At 43.3% G+C, this 16,086-nt stretch overlaps 2 protein-coding genes across 2 annotated transcripts in view; one reads left to right on the top strand and one right to left on the bottom strand.

Annotated features, from left to right (window-relative positions):
* Positions 1-16,086, top strand: part of RBMS2 (RNA binding motif single stranded interacting protein 2) — a 547,749-nt gene that overhangs the window by 486,997 nt on the left and 44,666 nt on the right. The window lies entirely within an intron of this gene.
* The window catches only part of TAMALIN (trafficking regulator and scaffold protein tamalin), a 35,883-nt gene that overhangs the window by 13,131 nt on the left and 6,666 nt on the right, over positions 1-16,086 (bottom strand). The window contains exon 2 of the mRNA XM_070740546.1: positions 1,095-1,144. Coding sequence (XP_070596647.1) covers positions 1,095-1,144 — 50 coding nt within the window. The remainder of the gene's footprint in view (positions 1-1,094; positions 1,145-16,086) is intronic.

Raw genomic sequence — 16,086 nt, 5'->3', positions numbered from 1 at the left:
ATCCATGTTCACTTTTTTTTTAAAAAAAAAATCAAAGTGCATATATTAATACCAGATGTTGCAAGTTCAGTATATGTTCTATCCTTTTAAGTGGAACAGGCCATTCCATGAACATTGTCCATTTTATGATATGAGTTGATCTAGTATAAGGATAGAAAGTGGACAAAATTTCTTCTTCTTTAATTAAAAAAATCTCTATTAATAAAAATTTGGAAACTGCAAGGAGACATGAAAAAGTTGCACCTCTTCGTAAAACAGTAGAGCAACTAGCCACAAGTAATGTGTGGGCGCATGTCAACGTCAACTTGACCACCCTTTGTGCCTTTGTTCTGCTTATTATTTCTGGGAAAGAAATGTGGCTGAAATGAATTAGAGTGGTTTTATAAGTGACTCCCAAAAGTTTATTTAATTTTTACAAGTTGTCAATTGGAATTTAAGAAATGTCTCCAAAATAATTCATAAGCATATTTTAGGAGAAGCTCTTGCAGAGAAGCATTTCCCAACAGCCTGGATTATGGGATTTAGTCATCCTATATTTAATTATCATGTTTCAAAACTGGAAATTCTTTTTGTCCCCCTTTAGCAATGAAATCACAAGCCTACAGGTATTTCTTTACAACCTTCGTGTGCCCCGTTAAAACCCAACTTTCCTGTTCTCTATGGAAACTTCAGGAGAATTTCACCTGAAATCCATTTGAAGAACGACTGCAACCAGGGGGTTGGTAGCTGAGGCAAAAACAGAGGTCCTTTCTCCAACGCACACTTTCGTGACTCTCTCGTCTTTTGTCCTGCACTTCCTAAAAAGCTGAAGTGGCGAGTTGCTCTTGCAACTTTCACCCATGCAGCTTTTAAGGGCACATTCCTGAAGCTTGAAGGTGATTCGGTATCAAATGCAAGAACTGCTTGGAGGCGGCTGTACACAGTGTCCTAAGCAAGCACAAGCAAGAGATAGACAGCCCTTGGTTGGACTGCACCAAAGACAAGGCTTTCTCTGTAGGCTGACATAAGGGAAAAAGCAAGCCTGTCTTCAGCAGAGCAGGGCAAAATTCACCCAGTGAAACTCTCCCAGCAGAAAGGAACAACTTAGCACCTACCTGTGCTGCTCAGGTGACTGGCTCAGAGAGTTCCACTTGAATGCAGGGCCCTGAAGGAGAAATGCAAAAAAGAAAATTAGCCAAGAGTATGGCAGGATGATGTCCTCAAACTTCACTCTGGCTTAGTGAGCCTAAGATTGGCACAATGGAGCCACAGAACAACCCCAGAGTCAGAGGCATTTAATTTAATTTAATTTAATTTATTAAATAGAATAGAATAGAATTCTTTATTGGTCAGGTGTGATTGGTCACACATGGAACTTGTCTTGGTGCATATGCTCTCAGTGTACATAAAAGAAAAAGATACATTTGTCAAGAACCATGACATACAACGCTTAATGATTGTCATAGGGGTCAAATAAGCAATGAAGAAACAATCAATATTAATAAAAATCTTAGGATACAAGCAACAAGTTACAGTATACAGTCCTAAGTGGGAGGGAAAGGATGATAGGAATGATGAGAAAAAACTAGTAGAAATAGACGTGCAGACTTAGTAAAGAGTTTGACAGTGTTGAGGGAATTATTTGTTTAGTAGAGTGATGGCGTTGGGGAAAAAACTGTTCTTGTGTCTAGCTGTCTTGGTGTGCAGTGCTCTGTAGCGACATTTTGAGGGTAGGAATTGAAACGGTTTGTGTCCAGGAGGCGAGGGGTCAATAAATATTTTCACTGCCCTCTTTTTGGACTCATGCCGTATACAGGTCCTCAATGGAAGGCAGGTTGGCAGCAATTAATAAATAAATTAAATAATAATAATAAATTATATACTTTCCCCTAGGCCTTTACAATTATATATACTTTCCCCTAGGCCTTTACAATTTTATGCATGGTATGCCTGTATGTATGATTGGTTTTTATATAATGGGCTTTTAACTGTTTTTAATATTGGATTTTGTTATATATTGTTTTATTGCTGTTGTTAGCCGCCCCGAGTATGCGGAGAGGGGCAGCATACAAATCCAATAAATAAATAAATAAACAAACAAATAAATAAACAAATAAACAAACAAACAAACAAACAAATAAGTAAATAAATAAACAAATAAACAAATAAATAAATAAATAAATAAACAAATATAATATAATATAATATATTATTATTATTATTAATTGTTTTTTCTGCAGTTCTGATTATTTATAATCATTATTATATTATTTATAAGCCGCCCAACTCCTTTCAGACTCTGGGTGGTGTACAGCAAATAAAATAATGTCAAAAAACAGTTAAAACCCCAGAAATAAAACAGCCATTCAACAAACATTCATTCCTTCTTGGCTGGAGCTGGATGGTCTTATTCAGGCTGCATACGAAGCACATTTTCCTGCCACCTAGTGACTCAGTCCTTAAAGTGGCACCGAGATCTGAGAGAAACTTTGCCTACCTTGTTTACCGAGCTGTTGTGGGAATTACAACTACTGGGGTCACTTTCATTATGTGCTTTCAACGATGCTAAAAGCTTGTCAGTTTCCTCGGGATGCCTGTCGCTGCCAACCTGGCAATGTAAACAGGTTGCCAAAATGAAACAAGTACTCTGCCTTAGCCAGCTGACTCCAAAGCAGAGGTTGTTTTGGGAAGCTAGTTGCTAGACAAGAGGCCATTCATGAGGTTGGTTAACAACACACAAAGGAGGGGAATTCGGGGGGCGGGGGGGAAGCTCCTGGAGGCAAGTTGAGGAGGCAATAATAATAAAATTTTATTTACGGTCAAAGACCATCAATATAATATTAACAATAATTAAAAGGAAAAAGAACAGGAAACAGGACTTTTGGCTGAGCAACCAAGATTGACCCATTGTAACTATACAAGAGATGTACGTATCTCGCTATGAAGGCACACATTTGCGACGAATCCCCGCTGCCGCCGCACAGAATCTGGCCACCTTTGCCGTAATCCTGGCCTGCTCATCCCCAAGCAACCACCGGAGATAGGCAACGTCCGAGCGGCCAGGATATCCCTCAATAAGTGGTAGAATATGCTTTCTCCTAATGTCAGTGTAAAAGGAGTATTCCCTGTTGTTCATCCTGTAACACAGTGTTTCCCAACCTTGGCAACTTGAAGATATTTGGACTTCAACTCCCAGAATTCCACAGCCAGCAAATGCTGGCTGGGGAATTCTGGGAGTTGAAGTCCAGATATCTTCAAGTTGCCAAGGTTGGGAAACACTGCTGTAACACACACACACACACACACACCCTCGGCCTATAATCCTGATCTGGATTATGCTTCCTGCATCTCTGGATGATGTTAGAAAACAACATCCCCTTTGCTCCAGGGGATGTCTGTCCTCTTATGCCACCATCACCCCTATTTGGATTGCTACCTGTAAACTGGTAATTAAGAAGCCACTTTCGCCAGACCCATCCTAGAATACAGCTCATCTGTTTGGAACCCATACCGCATTTCTGACATTAACGCCCTCGAAAATGTCCAAAAATACTTCACCAGAAGAGTTCTTCACTCCTCTACCTGTAACAGAACACCCTACGAAACTAGACTTACAATCCTGGGTCTAGAAAGCTTAGAACTAAGACGCCTCAAACATGATCTAAGTATTGCCCACAAGATCATATGCTGCAACGTCCTGCCTGTCAAAGACTACTTCAGCTTCAACTACAACAACACAAGAGCCCACAACAGATGCAAGCTTAATATTAACCGCTCCAAACTTGACTGTAAAAAATGTGACTTTAGTAATCGAGTTGTCGAAGCATGGAATTCACTACCGGACTCCGTATTATCATCCCCAAAAATCCACGGTTGACCTCACCAAGTTCCTAAGAGGTCAGTAAGGGGCGTACATAAGTGCACCAGAGTGCCTACCGTCCCCTATCCTATTGTCTCTCCTATATCTCCTATATCTTCTCTTGTATCCCTATATCTTTTTCTGCTATTCTCTCATAGTTATATTTCACTCCTTTATTTTCTCCTCTATTCCCCCTTTAATACATTCTACCTGATTATATCCTCTATAACCCTCATTGTGTATTACAGTATTGTGCATTGGACAAAACAAACAAATAAATAAACAAATGCATGAATGTGAACTCCTCTAGATTGAAAGCACATTAGGTCCTCATTCATGGACGTTCAGAATGAGGTTTCTGTTTCATTGCTTGAAGCAAAAAAAAAAAACACCACCATAAAAATACTGTCAAGGAAGCCAGCTGAGATTTGCATCATCTGACAAAAAAATAAATAAATTGATGAAAGCAAATGGCAGATCACAATCTAGGGTGCTGAATGCCCTAGGGGCATCCTGGTGCTTTATATCCAATTTTCACATAAGTCTGAAGATTTTTTTGGAATGGCATCTCAAGCTTGGTGAAGCTTTCCCCACCCGAAAACCACAAATGCCAACCAAGGGGGTCTTTACACCCACCACCGGGGTTGATGAAAAGCGTTCAGAAAGTCACATCTGAACACTGTCGTCTTTCAAAGCTCCATGGCTGGATGCCACGGAGAAAGAAAAACCTTTCGAAGAGAAAGCCCATTTTATTCCAAAAGCCCTAATTTTAAAATAAAATTAATTGCCAGGCCCATTCTGAACACAAACACTTCCCTTGTTGATGGTTCCACATAGATGGGAACTGAAATTTGGAGGACCAATTAGGAAAAAATTATTAATATAAATGGATTCAACCACCCTGGGAGGTGGGTGGTGCCTCACATTGTGTCGCATCCCCTGAAGAATTCCAGCCATTATTTGACATAATGGCAAACAACACGGCAATTGATAATGGCTCTGGTTTTCATTAAACTTTCCGAGTCGTACAAGTGTGGAAACGTGCGTGTCTTTGGTTTATGGCTGAACTCAACGTCTCCTGCAAGGCGCAGCCAAGAAACGAAGCATCGGTTTTCTATTAGGCAGACACACATGCAATTGGAATTACGCTTGAAAATAAACAGCTGTTCATGTAAGGCTTCAGCCTGCCCGCCTCTGACAAGCAAGCACTCCACCCTCTTTCCCCCCAGCCTAGGATGACCTCTGTTCTAACCTGCCGGCACCAAATCTCGTTTCATAAGGCATGGCTGCAACCATTTGCAGGCATTTTCAAAAACTCAGGTTCAGGATTCAGCAATGATTTTTCAGAAGAGCGCGGCAGGGGTGGGGATAGGGAAGGGCAGAAGCAAAGGTGGAGACTAGGGTTTCCAACTCCATGTTTGAATGAAACGGCTCTGCTGGCCAAGCTGGACAATGGCGTTTCAGTGACCTCAACAAATTCCCATCAGTGAAGTGGGATATTTGGGTGGCCTGATGAGAATGGAGTAAATGGTCCGCAACTTGGGCGTCCTCCTCGATCCACAGCTCACATTAGAGAAACATCTTTCAGCTGTGGCGAGGGGGGCGTTTGCCCAGGTTCGCCTGGTGCACCAGTTGCGGCCCTATTTGGACCGGGGGTCACTGCTCACGGTCACTCATGCCCTCATCACCTCAAGGCTCGACTACTGCAACGCTCTCTACATGGGGCTACCTTTGAAAAACGTTCGGAAACTTCAGATCGTGCAGAATGCAGCTGCGAGAGCAATCATGGGCTTCCCTAGGTATGCCCATGTTACACCAACACTCCGCAGTCTGCATTGGTTGCTGATCAGTTTCCGGTCACAATTCAAAGTGTTGGTCATCACCTATAAAGCCCTTCATGGCACCGGACCAGGGTATCTATGAGACCGCCTTCTGCCGCACGAATCCCAGCGACCGGTTAGGTCCCACAGAGTGGGCCTCCTCCGGGTCACGTCGACTAAGCAATGTTGTTTGGCGGGGCCCAGGGGACAAGCCTTCTCTGTGGCAGCCCCGACCCTCTGGAACCAACCCCCCCCCCGGAGATTAGAATTGCCCGCACCCTCCTTGCCTTTCGTAAGCTCCTTAAAACCCACCTCTGCTGTCAGGCATGGGGGAATTGAGATTCTCTTTCCCCCTAGGCCTTTACAATTTATGTATGGTATGTTTGCATGTATGGATGTTTGGTTTTACAATAAGGGTTTTTTAGTTGTTTTAGTATTGGATTTACATGCTGTTTTTTGTTACTGTTGTTAGCCGCCCCGAGTCTACGGAGAGGGGCGGCATACAAATCCAATCAATCAATCAACCAATCAACCAACCAACCAACCAATCAATCAATAAATTTGAATCCTACTGTAATGACAGTTGATTCGCAAGGCACATGGAAAGTGTCTTCACCAACTGTTAGATTTGCCTGTAAATGATGGGGCAAGTCACAGGAACAGTTCAGCATCTTTATTGTCTATTAGCTAGAACTAATATGGACTGCTGGTAGGCTGCAGGGAAGCCGCTTTTAAGGGCTTCCCTGAAACCTGCTAGCCACTGACAGTTCTTTATTTCCCCTGCCGTTAGATTAGTCAATCAGCGTTGACTATGCAGATATTCACTACATATGTATGCATGTAACATCAACCCTGTCTCTTTCCCCCTGAGAAGTCTATTCAAATTCTACTTAATAAAAACAGCAGGTAATGAAAGCTGAATGGGGGTCTTAAGCCTTATCCAGACATCCTGTTTTGGAGCTGAGAAAGAGCAAAGACTTGATATCAGGAACAAAGGTGATATCAAAATAATAATGATACGAAAAATAATGACATGAAAAGACCAACAAGTCGGTTTCCTACTGGTGGGAGATGAATACATTCCTTCATCCATGCATTCATTCTGCACTGTGCTTGAATAATCAGAGCTACTGTGTCTGTTGAGAACCTCTCCCAAATATTCTGATTAGCTATCAGGAGGAATGTTTTTGGCATTTGTAATCTACACATAACATGCCTCTGTACATATGATGAAGGGTTGCAGGATTTGGGTTTGGCTAGTCTAGAAGAAAAGGACAGTATTTGAGAGGCTGCCACAAAGGGGAAGGGGTCAGTTTATTTTCTAAAGCACCAGAGGGCAGGACAAGAATCAACAGATGGAAACTAATCAAGGAGAGGAGAAGCAGCTGCCGCCCCAAGTTTTCGGAGAGGGGCGGCATACAAATCTAATTAATAATAATAATAATAATAATAATAATAATAATAATAATAATAATTTATTAGATTTGTATTATTTATTATTAATTAGATATTATTAATTAGATATTATTATTATTATTATTATTATTATTATTATTATTATTATTATTATTATTATGTCAATAGAACACAGCAAACGAGATCACTATGCTGGATTTCGTATTTCATCACCAGTCGGGCGCTTCCCAAGCACCTAGGACTGCGTGATGTAGCGGCGAATTATGTTTGCCGATCCCAGTAAAGCGGCCTTTTGCAATTGACAGATGGAGATTTTGTCAATTCCGATGGTTTTCAAATGTCCGCCGAGATCCTTTGCCACTGCGCCCAGCGTGCCAAGTACCACTGGGATCACTTTCACGGGCTTATGCCAGAGTCGTTGCAGCTCAATTTTTAGATCTTCGTATTTCACTAATTTCTCTAGCTGCTTCTCCTCAATTCTGCTGTCTCTTGGGATTGAACGGATTATTATTATTATTATTATTATTATTATTATTATTATCATCATTATTGAGAAACTTCCTAACAGTGAGGACAATTAACCCGTGCAAGAGCTGGCCTTCAGACACTGTGCGTGCTTCATCACTGGAGGTTTTTAAGAAGAGGCTGGATAGACATTTGTCTGAAAGGGTATAGAACAGGGGTGTCAAATTTGCTGCATTATGTTGTCGTCACATGACATATTGCGACTCCCACCCCCTTTTCCTAAACCAGGGATGGACGTGGCCAGCGCATGACACACCTGGACTGCAGGCCACAAGTTTGACACTCCTGGTATAGAAATAGCAATAGAATTTAGCATTTAGACTTATATACCGCTTCATAGTGCTTTTACAGCCCTCTCTAAGCTGTTTACAGAATCAGGCTATTGCTCCCAACAATCTGGGTCCCCATTTTACCCATCTCAGAAGGATGGAAGCCTGAATCAACCTTGAGCCGTGGTGAGATTTGAACTGCTGAACTACAGCTAGCAGTTAGCTGAAGTATCCTGCAGTACTGCACTCTAACCACAGCACCACCCCGGCTCTTAGGAGATAGGATCACCTGCTTGATCAGGGGGCTGGACTATAAAGCCTCCAAGGTCCCTTCGAGCTCTATTCTGATTCTGATTTAATACTAGAACATTCTCTTCTATTGCTTACAATGAAAGTATCAACTTGAAAGTGCAAAGTAGAAATGAATAAAGGATTTGGATCACTTGCAAATGAGAAGGAATATAGTTTTCCATGATATGCTCCAAAATATCCTCATGCATTTTTCCAGTACTTACAGTAAGCCCAGTTTAGTAAGCATCAAAGCATCACCAAACGGCAGGCGGCAGCACCTGATCAACCTGGGCTGATCTTGAAAATGAAACCAGAGCAAACCTCTTAGTTAATGCTTGAAAGGGAGACCACAAGGAAATACCACTACTGGATTGGACTGGTCGATCAAAAAGCCACCCAAAGTGATTGTGGAAAAGCACTTCTATGTTGTGGCCAAGAAAATAGAAGTGGATAGTTATGAAGAGATGAGCTTGATTCCAGGGAGGATCTTATATTGCATCATATTATAATTGATAGAAACAGTCCAATTGGGGTTTTTAAAATTTTCATTGAGCACACGCCCTTCCCGACAGTTCAGAATCCTTCCTGGTCAAGATCTCTTCTGTAATATCAATTTGTGAGACACATACCCCTGTTGATTTCATGGCTGGAAGGATATAGGAGCAGCACACGTTGTAATGACTTCTGAACCTTGGAGGGATCGATGGATTGATTTATCCATCCTATTTATGCGCTGCCCATTGCACTATTGAGTGACCCTGAGCAGCTTGCAGTCATAATGTTCATTTGTAGTTCAGTAGAGATTATCATTTGCCAGTCTTGGTGGGCCAAGGAAGAGGGTCTAACACAATGACGGTGAACCTACGGCACGTGTCAAAGGTATTATCGTTTTCGGAGCTACAGCGGCTTTCACAAACACACCCAACTATTTTTGAAAACCCAGCTTTCAGGGGCTGGGTGAGAATGGCGTGTGTTCTTGCACAGTCTCCATCCAGACCTCGGAGGTTACGTGAGAACAGGGTGTCCTTTTGCACAGGTTTTTGAGGCTGAAAGGGCCATGGAAAAAGCACTCTGTGAAGCTAATTCAAGAACGAAGGCTTCGTGTGATCTGCAGCAAGCTCAGGAAGGCCGTAGGGCCCTGTCAACAAAAAGGGAACCCTGCCTGAAGGTAAGCAGGGCTTAGAACAAAAGAACATAAGAAGAGCCATGCTGAATCAGGCCAAAGCCCATCGAGTCCAGCATTCTGTGTCACACAGTGGCCCAGCAATTGTACATGGGGATCTTGAGCAGAAAGAGAAGGCAAGACCCTCCCTTTCCCCTGACCCCTAACAAATGGTACTAAATCCTGCCTGCCTCAACCAACATAGAGGCAGCACATGGACATCTGTTTCAGTAACCACTGATACACTTGCCATCCATGAATCTGTCTAATCCTGCCTTGAAGCTATCCAGGCTGACAGCTGTCATGACCTCTTCTGGAAGTGAATTCCATAAACCAACGACCCTCTGGGTGAAGAAATATTTCCCTTTGTTTGTCCTCACTTTCTTAGCTATGAGCTTTAGGGAGTGACCCCTCGTCCTAGTATTGTGTGATAGAGAAAATATTTTTTCTCTATCCACCCTTTCTATCCCATGCATGATTTTATACACTTTGATCAAGTCATCCCTTAAACACCATCTTTCAAGGCTGAAGAGACCAAGGCCTGGTATAAGGGAGGTGCTCCATTTCCTTGATCATTCTTGTTGCCCTTTTTTGCACCTTTTCCAGTTCCATTATATCCTGGTTATATAGATAATCCAGTTCCATTATCTTAGCAGATCCTGGCAGTACTGGATTGCACAATCACACCTTGGGGTACAACAGAAGCAGCCTTTTTGAGTGACAGCAGTACAGTGCTCGGTTGCTACCGGTTTGCACAGGTTTGGACGAACCGGTAGTGACAGTGGCGGGAGGCTCCACCCACCCACCTGGACACCATCAAAAATGCTCTGCGCATGTGCAGAAGCATTGCACGCATGCCCACAAGCTCCCGTTCCCGAACAGATAGCAAAGATAAGTGAAACACACTACTCCAGTAGTAGTACTAGTGGTGAAGTTGAAGCCTGGGCCTACACTTCAGGCCCAGCCTCAGCTCTGTCACTGAGTGCTGCTATTCAGGATGGCCCAGATTGACAGGTGTGTGTGTGTGTGTATGTTGGTGGTGGGAGATAGAGAATTGTTTCTCTTTGGTTCAAGGTGTGTGTGTTACATGCCAGCAGAGTCACGTTTTAGGCACTCTCCAAATGTTTGACGTGCCAGCCCTCAAAGGTTTGCCATCATTGGTCTTAGATGGTCTTCATCATTGGTCTTTTTCTGCCGTCAGTCTTCTATGTTTCTATGTTGCTGGGATCTTTTAAAGATGCACGTCGTTAAGGCAGGGAAGGAAAAATACCCAATTGTCCCAAGAACCCAAGCATTCAAAGCTTCTTTCCGCCCACCCCTAGCGCAGCTCCAGGCTGACCCAAAGCACAATAGGGAGAATGTTCCAATTCTCCAGTCCTCCCTCCTCCTCCTCCCTCTTGGCTTTGAACCACTGCGTCCAGCCAACCAAACCAAATGCTGAGTTCACAGGCTGAACCTCAGAGCCTCGAAGCTGCCAGCTGGGTTTTTGGCGGGGTGTGTAACGCGCCTGCCTGCGTGTGTAGCCTGCGTGCGTTGCTGCCACGTGTAGAAACGGAAGAGCCAAGCGGGTTGCTGTTTGCAGGGCGGGTGGGAGCCCACAGACTCTGCTGGGGGAACGAGGCAGTTTGCATCCCAAGCCACCGGAGGGAAAAACCTCTGGAGCTAAACAAAGGGGGCCTTGCCAAAAGGAGCATTGATAGAACTTTTTCCAAATGGCAACCAGCGGAGAGAGAGAGAGAGAGAGCGGATGCTGGCGTTTCAGAACTCGTCCATTTCTCTGATTATTCATCCCCCTTCTCGTCCCTGGGCCCAAGATGCAAGGGTGCAGCCTCAGACCTGCAAAGAAGCCTGTCTCCACCAGTAATGAAACCCAGACACTGAATGGGGGGGGGGGGAAACATGTGCTTCCAATATCAGGCGGGGGCGGCAGGAACAGGGAGAAATGCTAAAACGCCCTTTTGGGCTGAAGACTGTGTGCCAGGCAGCCAGGATTGCGAGGGATGGTGGGGGCGGTGGGGTGGGGAAGGCCGTTAGGAAAAGGGACCAGCCAACACAAAAGGATAACAAGAAACCTTCAAGTATCCTTGAGTTCCACCTTCCCCCCCTGAGAAATTCCATGATGCAGAAGCACAGGAAAGGGGGTGGGGGGTGAGGTGGACTCCGAATCCATGCAAATCATTGCAGGCTTCAATTTCTGAAAGTGAAATGAGCCTCCTGGGCTATCATCTCCATCCCACCCCCTCCCCAAACTGGACAAACTGCTGATGGTTCCATAAACAAACAAGGCTTTTCATCTGCAGGCGGAGAAAAGTGGCTGTTTCCTGTCAGGGGTGGGGGCAGCTTCTGCGGGGTTGCCGGGGTTTTTTACAGCCCCCCCCCCGCCCCCCAGGTTGTAGACCAAAGTCCATTCAAGACCTTGGCAAATGAAGCAAGCCAGAACGGTTAGCCAAAGGCATTCACCATCTGGAAGAAAAAAAACCCCTATAGGTAGTCCTTGACTTCCCACCATATGTTTAGTGGTTTGTTCAAAGTTACAACAACATTGGAAAAAAAAGTGACTTATGGCTGTACAACTGTTGCAGCATCCTCACTTGGTCATCTGATCAAAATTTGAACTGCTGTTAACTGTTCAAATTTATAATCCCAGCGGCCGATAAGGTCCCACAGAGTTGGCCTTCTCCGGGTCCCGTCGACTAAACAATGTAGTCTGGCGGGCCCCAGGGGAAGAGCCTTCTCTGTGGCGGCCCTGGCCCTCTGGAACCAACTCCCCCCAGAGATCAGAACTGCCCCCACCCTCCTTGCCTTTCGTAAATTGCTCGAGACCCACCTATATCGCCAGGCATGGGGGAATTGAGACATCTCCCCCAGGCTTATATAGTCTATGTATGGTATGTTTGGGTTGTATGATTTTTAAATGATGGTTTTTTAGATAATTTTTAATATTAGATTTGTTACATTGTATACTGTTATTATTATTGTAGTTGTGAGCTGCCCCGAGTCTGCGGAGAGGGGTGGCATACAAATCTAATAAATTATTATATATTATTATATATTATTATTATTATTATTAATATTATTATTATTATTATTATTATTATTATTATTATTATTATTATTATTATAAAGGTTGCAGCGCAAACCCTCTGTTGCAACCTTCCGACAAGCAAAGTCAAAGCTGGACTCATTAGAGAACCACATTACTAACTTTACAAGTACAGCAACAAGAAAGGTTGTAAAATGGGGGGGGGGACTCACTTAACAACCGTCTCTTAGCAACAGAGATTTGGGGCTCAATTAATGGTTGTTAAGCAGGTGGGGGAAGCCAGGTCTCATGTGAGGACATGCATGCGAGCGAGATTTTGGCGATACTTTTGCTTCTGCTTAGGCGGGGAAGCAAAAAACCCAATGAAAATCGCCGAAATCTCGCTCTTGTGCACGTCCTCACACGAGATTTGGTTCCCGGTGCATGCGCAGAAGCCAAATCTTGTGCCAAGGCGCGTGCCCGCCTGCCGGTCAGCTGAAGCTGTGCGCACGGCTCCATTTTCGCTACCGGGACACTGTATTGGGCCGTACCGGCTGCAATCCGCTACTGTTGTTAAGTTTGTAAAGCATACTTTGAGCCGAGCTTTAATGTGGGTTTCCTATTACAGTGATTCCTCGTTTTTTGCGTGGGATGCGTTCCAAGACCACCCGTGAAAAACGAATTTCCATGAAGCAGAGGAAAGATATTTCTAATGTATTTAATATTTGGACTTTTAAAACCCACCCTTTGCGTTAAACAGTCATTCTATAATGTTTCTCAACTGGAACTACATGTGAGATCCTACCAGTTTCTTTAATAGAGTACAGTAGTACTGTAGAAGAATTTTATGAATTTTCAATGGATTTAATGGACTTAGGCCCCCTTTGAAAACCCATGAAGTAGCGAATCTGTGAAAGATTAACCGCGAAGTAGCGAGGGATTACTGTGTTTTATTTTTTAATTTGTCATACAAATATAGTATTGTACTGTAGTATGTTTAACATAATATAAGTATAAAGTAGAGATGGAAAAGATAAAGAGACATTAGGACAGGAACGGTAGGCACAAAGGTGCACGCCCCTTACAGACCGCTTAGAAAAGGGGAGAGGTCTATTGCAGATAATTGTTCCTTTGGCAAGTATACTGAACTGGTTTACCATTGCTTTGTTTTGGACAACTTTCTTTATTTTTCCGGTTTTACCTAAAGCCCTGGTATTTCCTAGTAGTCTCCCCTCTCAGCGCTAATCTGACGTAACCCGGTTAGCTTCTTTCTCACATCAAGGTGCCTGAAAGGGAGCTCCAAGGAGTTCTACTTTTTCTATGAAATCCCCTCTTGGGGTTCATCCCAGGCCAATGTGTTGTGCCTTTGAAAGGCCAGGACAGCTCTGTGGATACTCTGTATTAAATCAATGTTTAACTTCCTCCGTGAGGTCAGTTTACTGTATTTGGAGAAACAAATGAAGAATTTGTCATCTAGTGGGATAAACAAGGCAGGTCAATAAGATGGGCAGGATAAAAAAGAGAGAGCCCATTTCCGCAAAAATCACAACGCACTGTGCAATTGACCAGACTACATGTTTGCAGCCATCAGAAATGTTCGGTGTAATATTACCAGAAGGGATCTTGGAGCTAAAAGTCAGTAAATACACCCAATATAAGGTTTTGGAGGATTTCTTTGGACTCCATGTGCACACAATTAGACTCAGGGCGGAGCTAGTTTTACATTCAGTTCTCCATACTTCAGAATTGCTTCTAACTTTGACTCCAGCACAGAAATTAGAAAAGAAATATGGGATTAATATTGCACATGGTAAGTGCAGCAAAATTATTGAATGTGGAATAGTGTTGGGAAAAGCAATGAAAATCCTACACTTGAAGATTCATTGAACTTGCAGAAATGGGGAAGCTAACTAGTTTATCAGAGATAAAACAAAGAACAGATACTTTAAAAAAAAAAAGGCTGGAAACCATAAATGGACTTTGGATGAAAGAAAAGAAGAAGGAATGGATGATTTGGGGATTATAAATGATTTAGAAGATGCAGGGGGGGAAGGTTTACCATGATAATTACTGTTAGAAGAAAGGCTAGAAGGAACAATTGTATCTCTATTTGTCATTTTTTATATTTTTTCTTGTTCGTTTTGTATATTTCACTGCACTGAAAAATTCTAATTAAAAAAGTGGTCTCCAGATCGGATGCACGCACACATGCCAAGCATGCACAACATACAAACTGTGAAAGCAGACAACTCTTCCAAACCCAATTTTCCTTTTCGTTAAGGGTAAGGGCACCCAGTTTTTATCTGCTCCACTATTCACCTGTTTAAATCAATCAATCAAAGGTTTAGCACAGTTTCTCAAACTTGGCAGCATGAGAGGAACATGGCTAGCTGGGAAATCCTGGGGGTAAAAACCCACATATCTTAAAGTTGCCAAGTTTGAAATACACTGCTTTAGCACCTCTCTCCCTATCCTACTAATTAATATCTGAATTGTCTTTCTTAAAGTGACACATTATGTTCCACATTCATCTTTTTTCAATAAATACTCAATTTCAGACATTCCTAAACAAAAATCCACATCTATTTATTCATTTGTTATTTGGACTTATATGCTGCCCCACTCCCAGAGGACTCCGGGTGGCTCACAGCCAAATACAGATAAAAATTACATAAAAGCTCATAAAAACAATTAAATAATCTAAACACAGCTATCAGACAATTAAAACAATTGAGCACAACCATGCATACCCCCAAGCTTGGCTGAACAGCCAGGTCTTTATGGCTTTTTGGAAGGCCAGCAGGGTGGGGGCAGTCCGGATCTTGGGAGGAAGCTGGTTCCAAAGAGCCGGAGCCACCACAGGGAAGACCCTCCCTCGTGGACCCGCCAGCCGACATTGTTTAGCTGACGGGACCTTGAGAAGACCAACCCTGTGGGCCTTTATTGGTCACTGGGAGGTATGGGGTAGGAGGTGGTCTTGCAAATAGTCTGGCCCTGAGCCCCCCTACGCACTTTTTTCACTTTAAACCTTTACTGTACCATAACATTCTAATAAAAATATTAAAAAGAAGTTCTGAGACAGTAATCAGGCCAAAATTACTTGGGGAGTTAAGCAGGCCCAAAGGTTTGCCTTCTGAAAAACCCCATGGCACTTCAGGGCAAAACCAAGCATTGGGGAACGAACTCTCTCCTAAGCATAAACCACTGGGTTTCCTAGGAAAGAGGGACTTAGGCTCAAAGCTACGCAAACAACGGCACTTTTCCCTCCAGGCAAACAGAACAGGAGTTCTGGAATGATGAGAAAAAGAAACTCATATATGGTAGGTCATACAACCCACCAGATACCCAACCAGGAAATTGCCTGTGGTTGGTCCTGCCACCAATTACAGGATAAAAACAGAACTTTCTGCAATCACAGGGAGGTTTTTTTAAATTATTCTATGGAAAAGAGTTGGCTGGAATCTTTATAGTGGCTTATGTTGAAAAAGCCTGTACAGCAGTGGTGGGCAGGGGGCTTCCCTATCTTTATTCCCCCCACGCCCAATCTTCATGGTCTGCAGAAAGATGTCATTGAAGAGGACAAGGTTAACCTTTCTGAACCTTTTCAGGGTGGCTTCTGAAAAAGGGTTAATTCGTCACCAAACCCCCAAAACTTTACCCTATGCACTGCCGACCTCACTCAGTTCCTAAGAGGTCAGTAAGGGGTGTGCATAAATGCAACAGCGTGCCTACCGTCCCTGTCC

Source organism: Erythrolamprus reginae, chromosome 2 (genome assembly GCF_031021105.1).
Source record: "Erythrolamprus reginae isolate rEryReg1 chromosome 2, rEryReg1.hap1, whole genome shotgun sequence".
Lineage (NCBI taxonomy): Eukaryota > Metazoa > Chordata > Lepidosauria > Squamata > Dipsadidae > Erythrolamprus > Erythrolamprus reginae.
The sequence above is the reverse complement of the archived record's forward strand: the minus strand, read 5'-3'. Positions and strand labels throughout refer to the sequence as shown.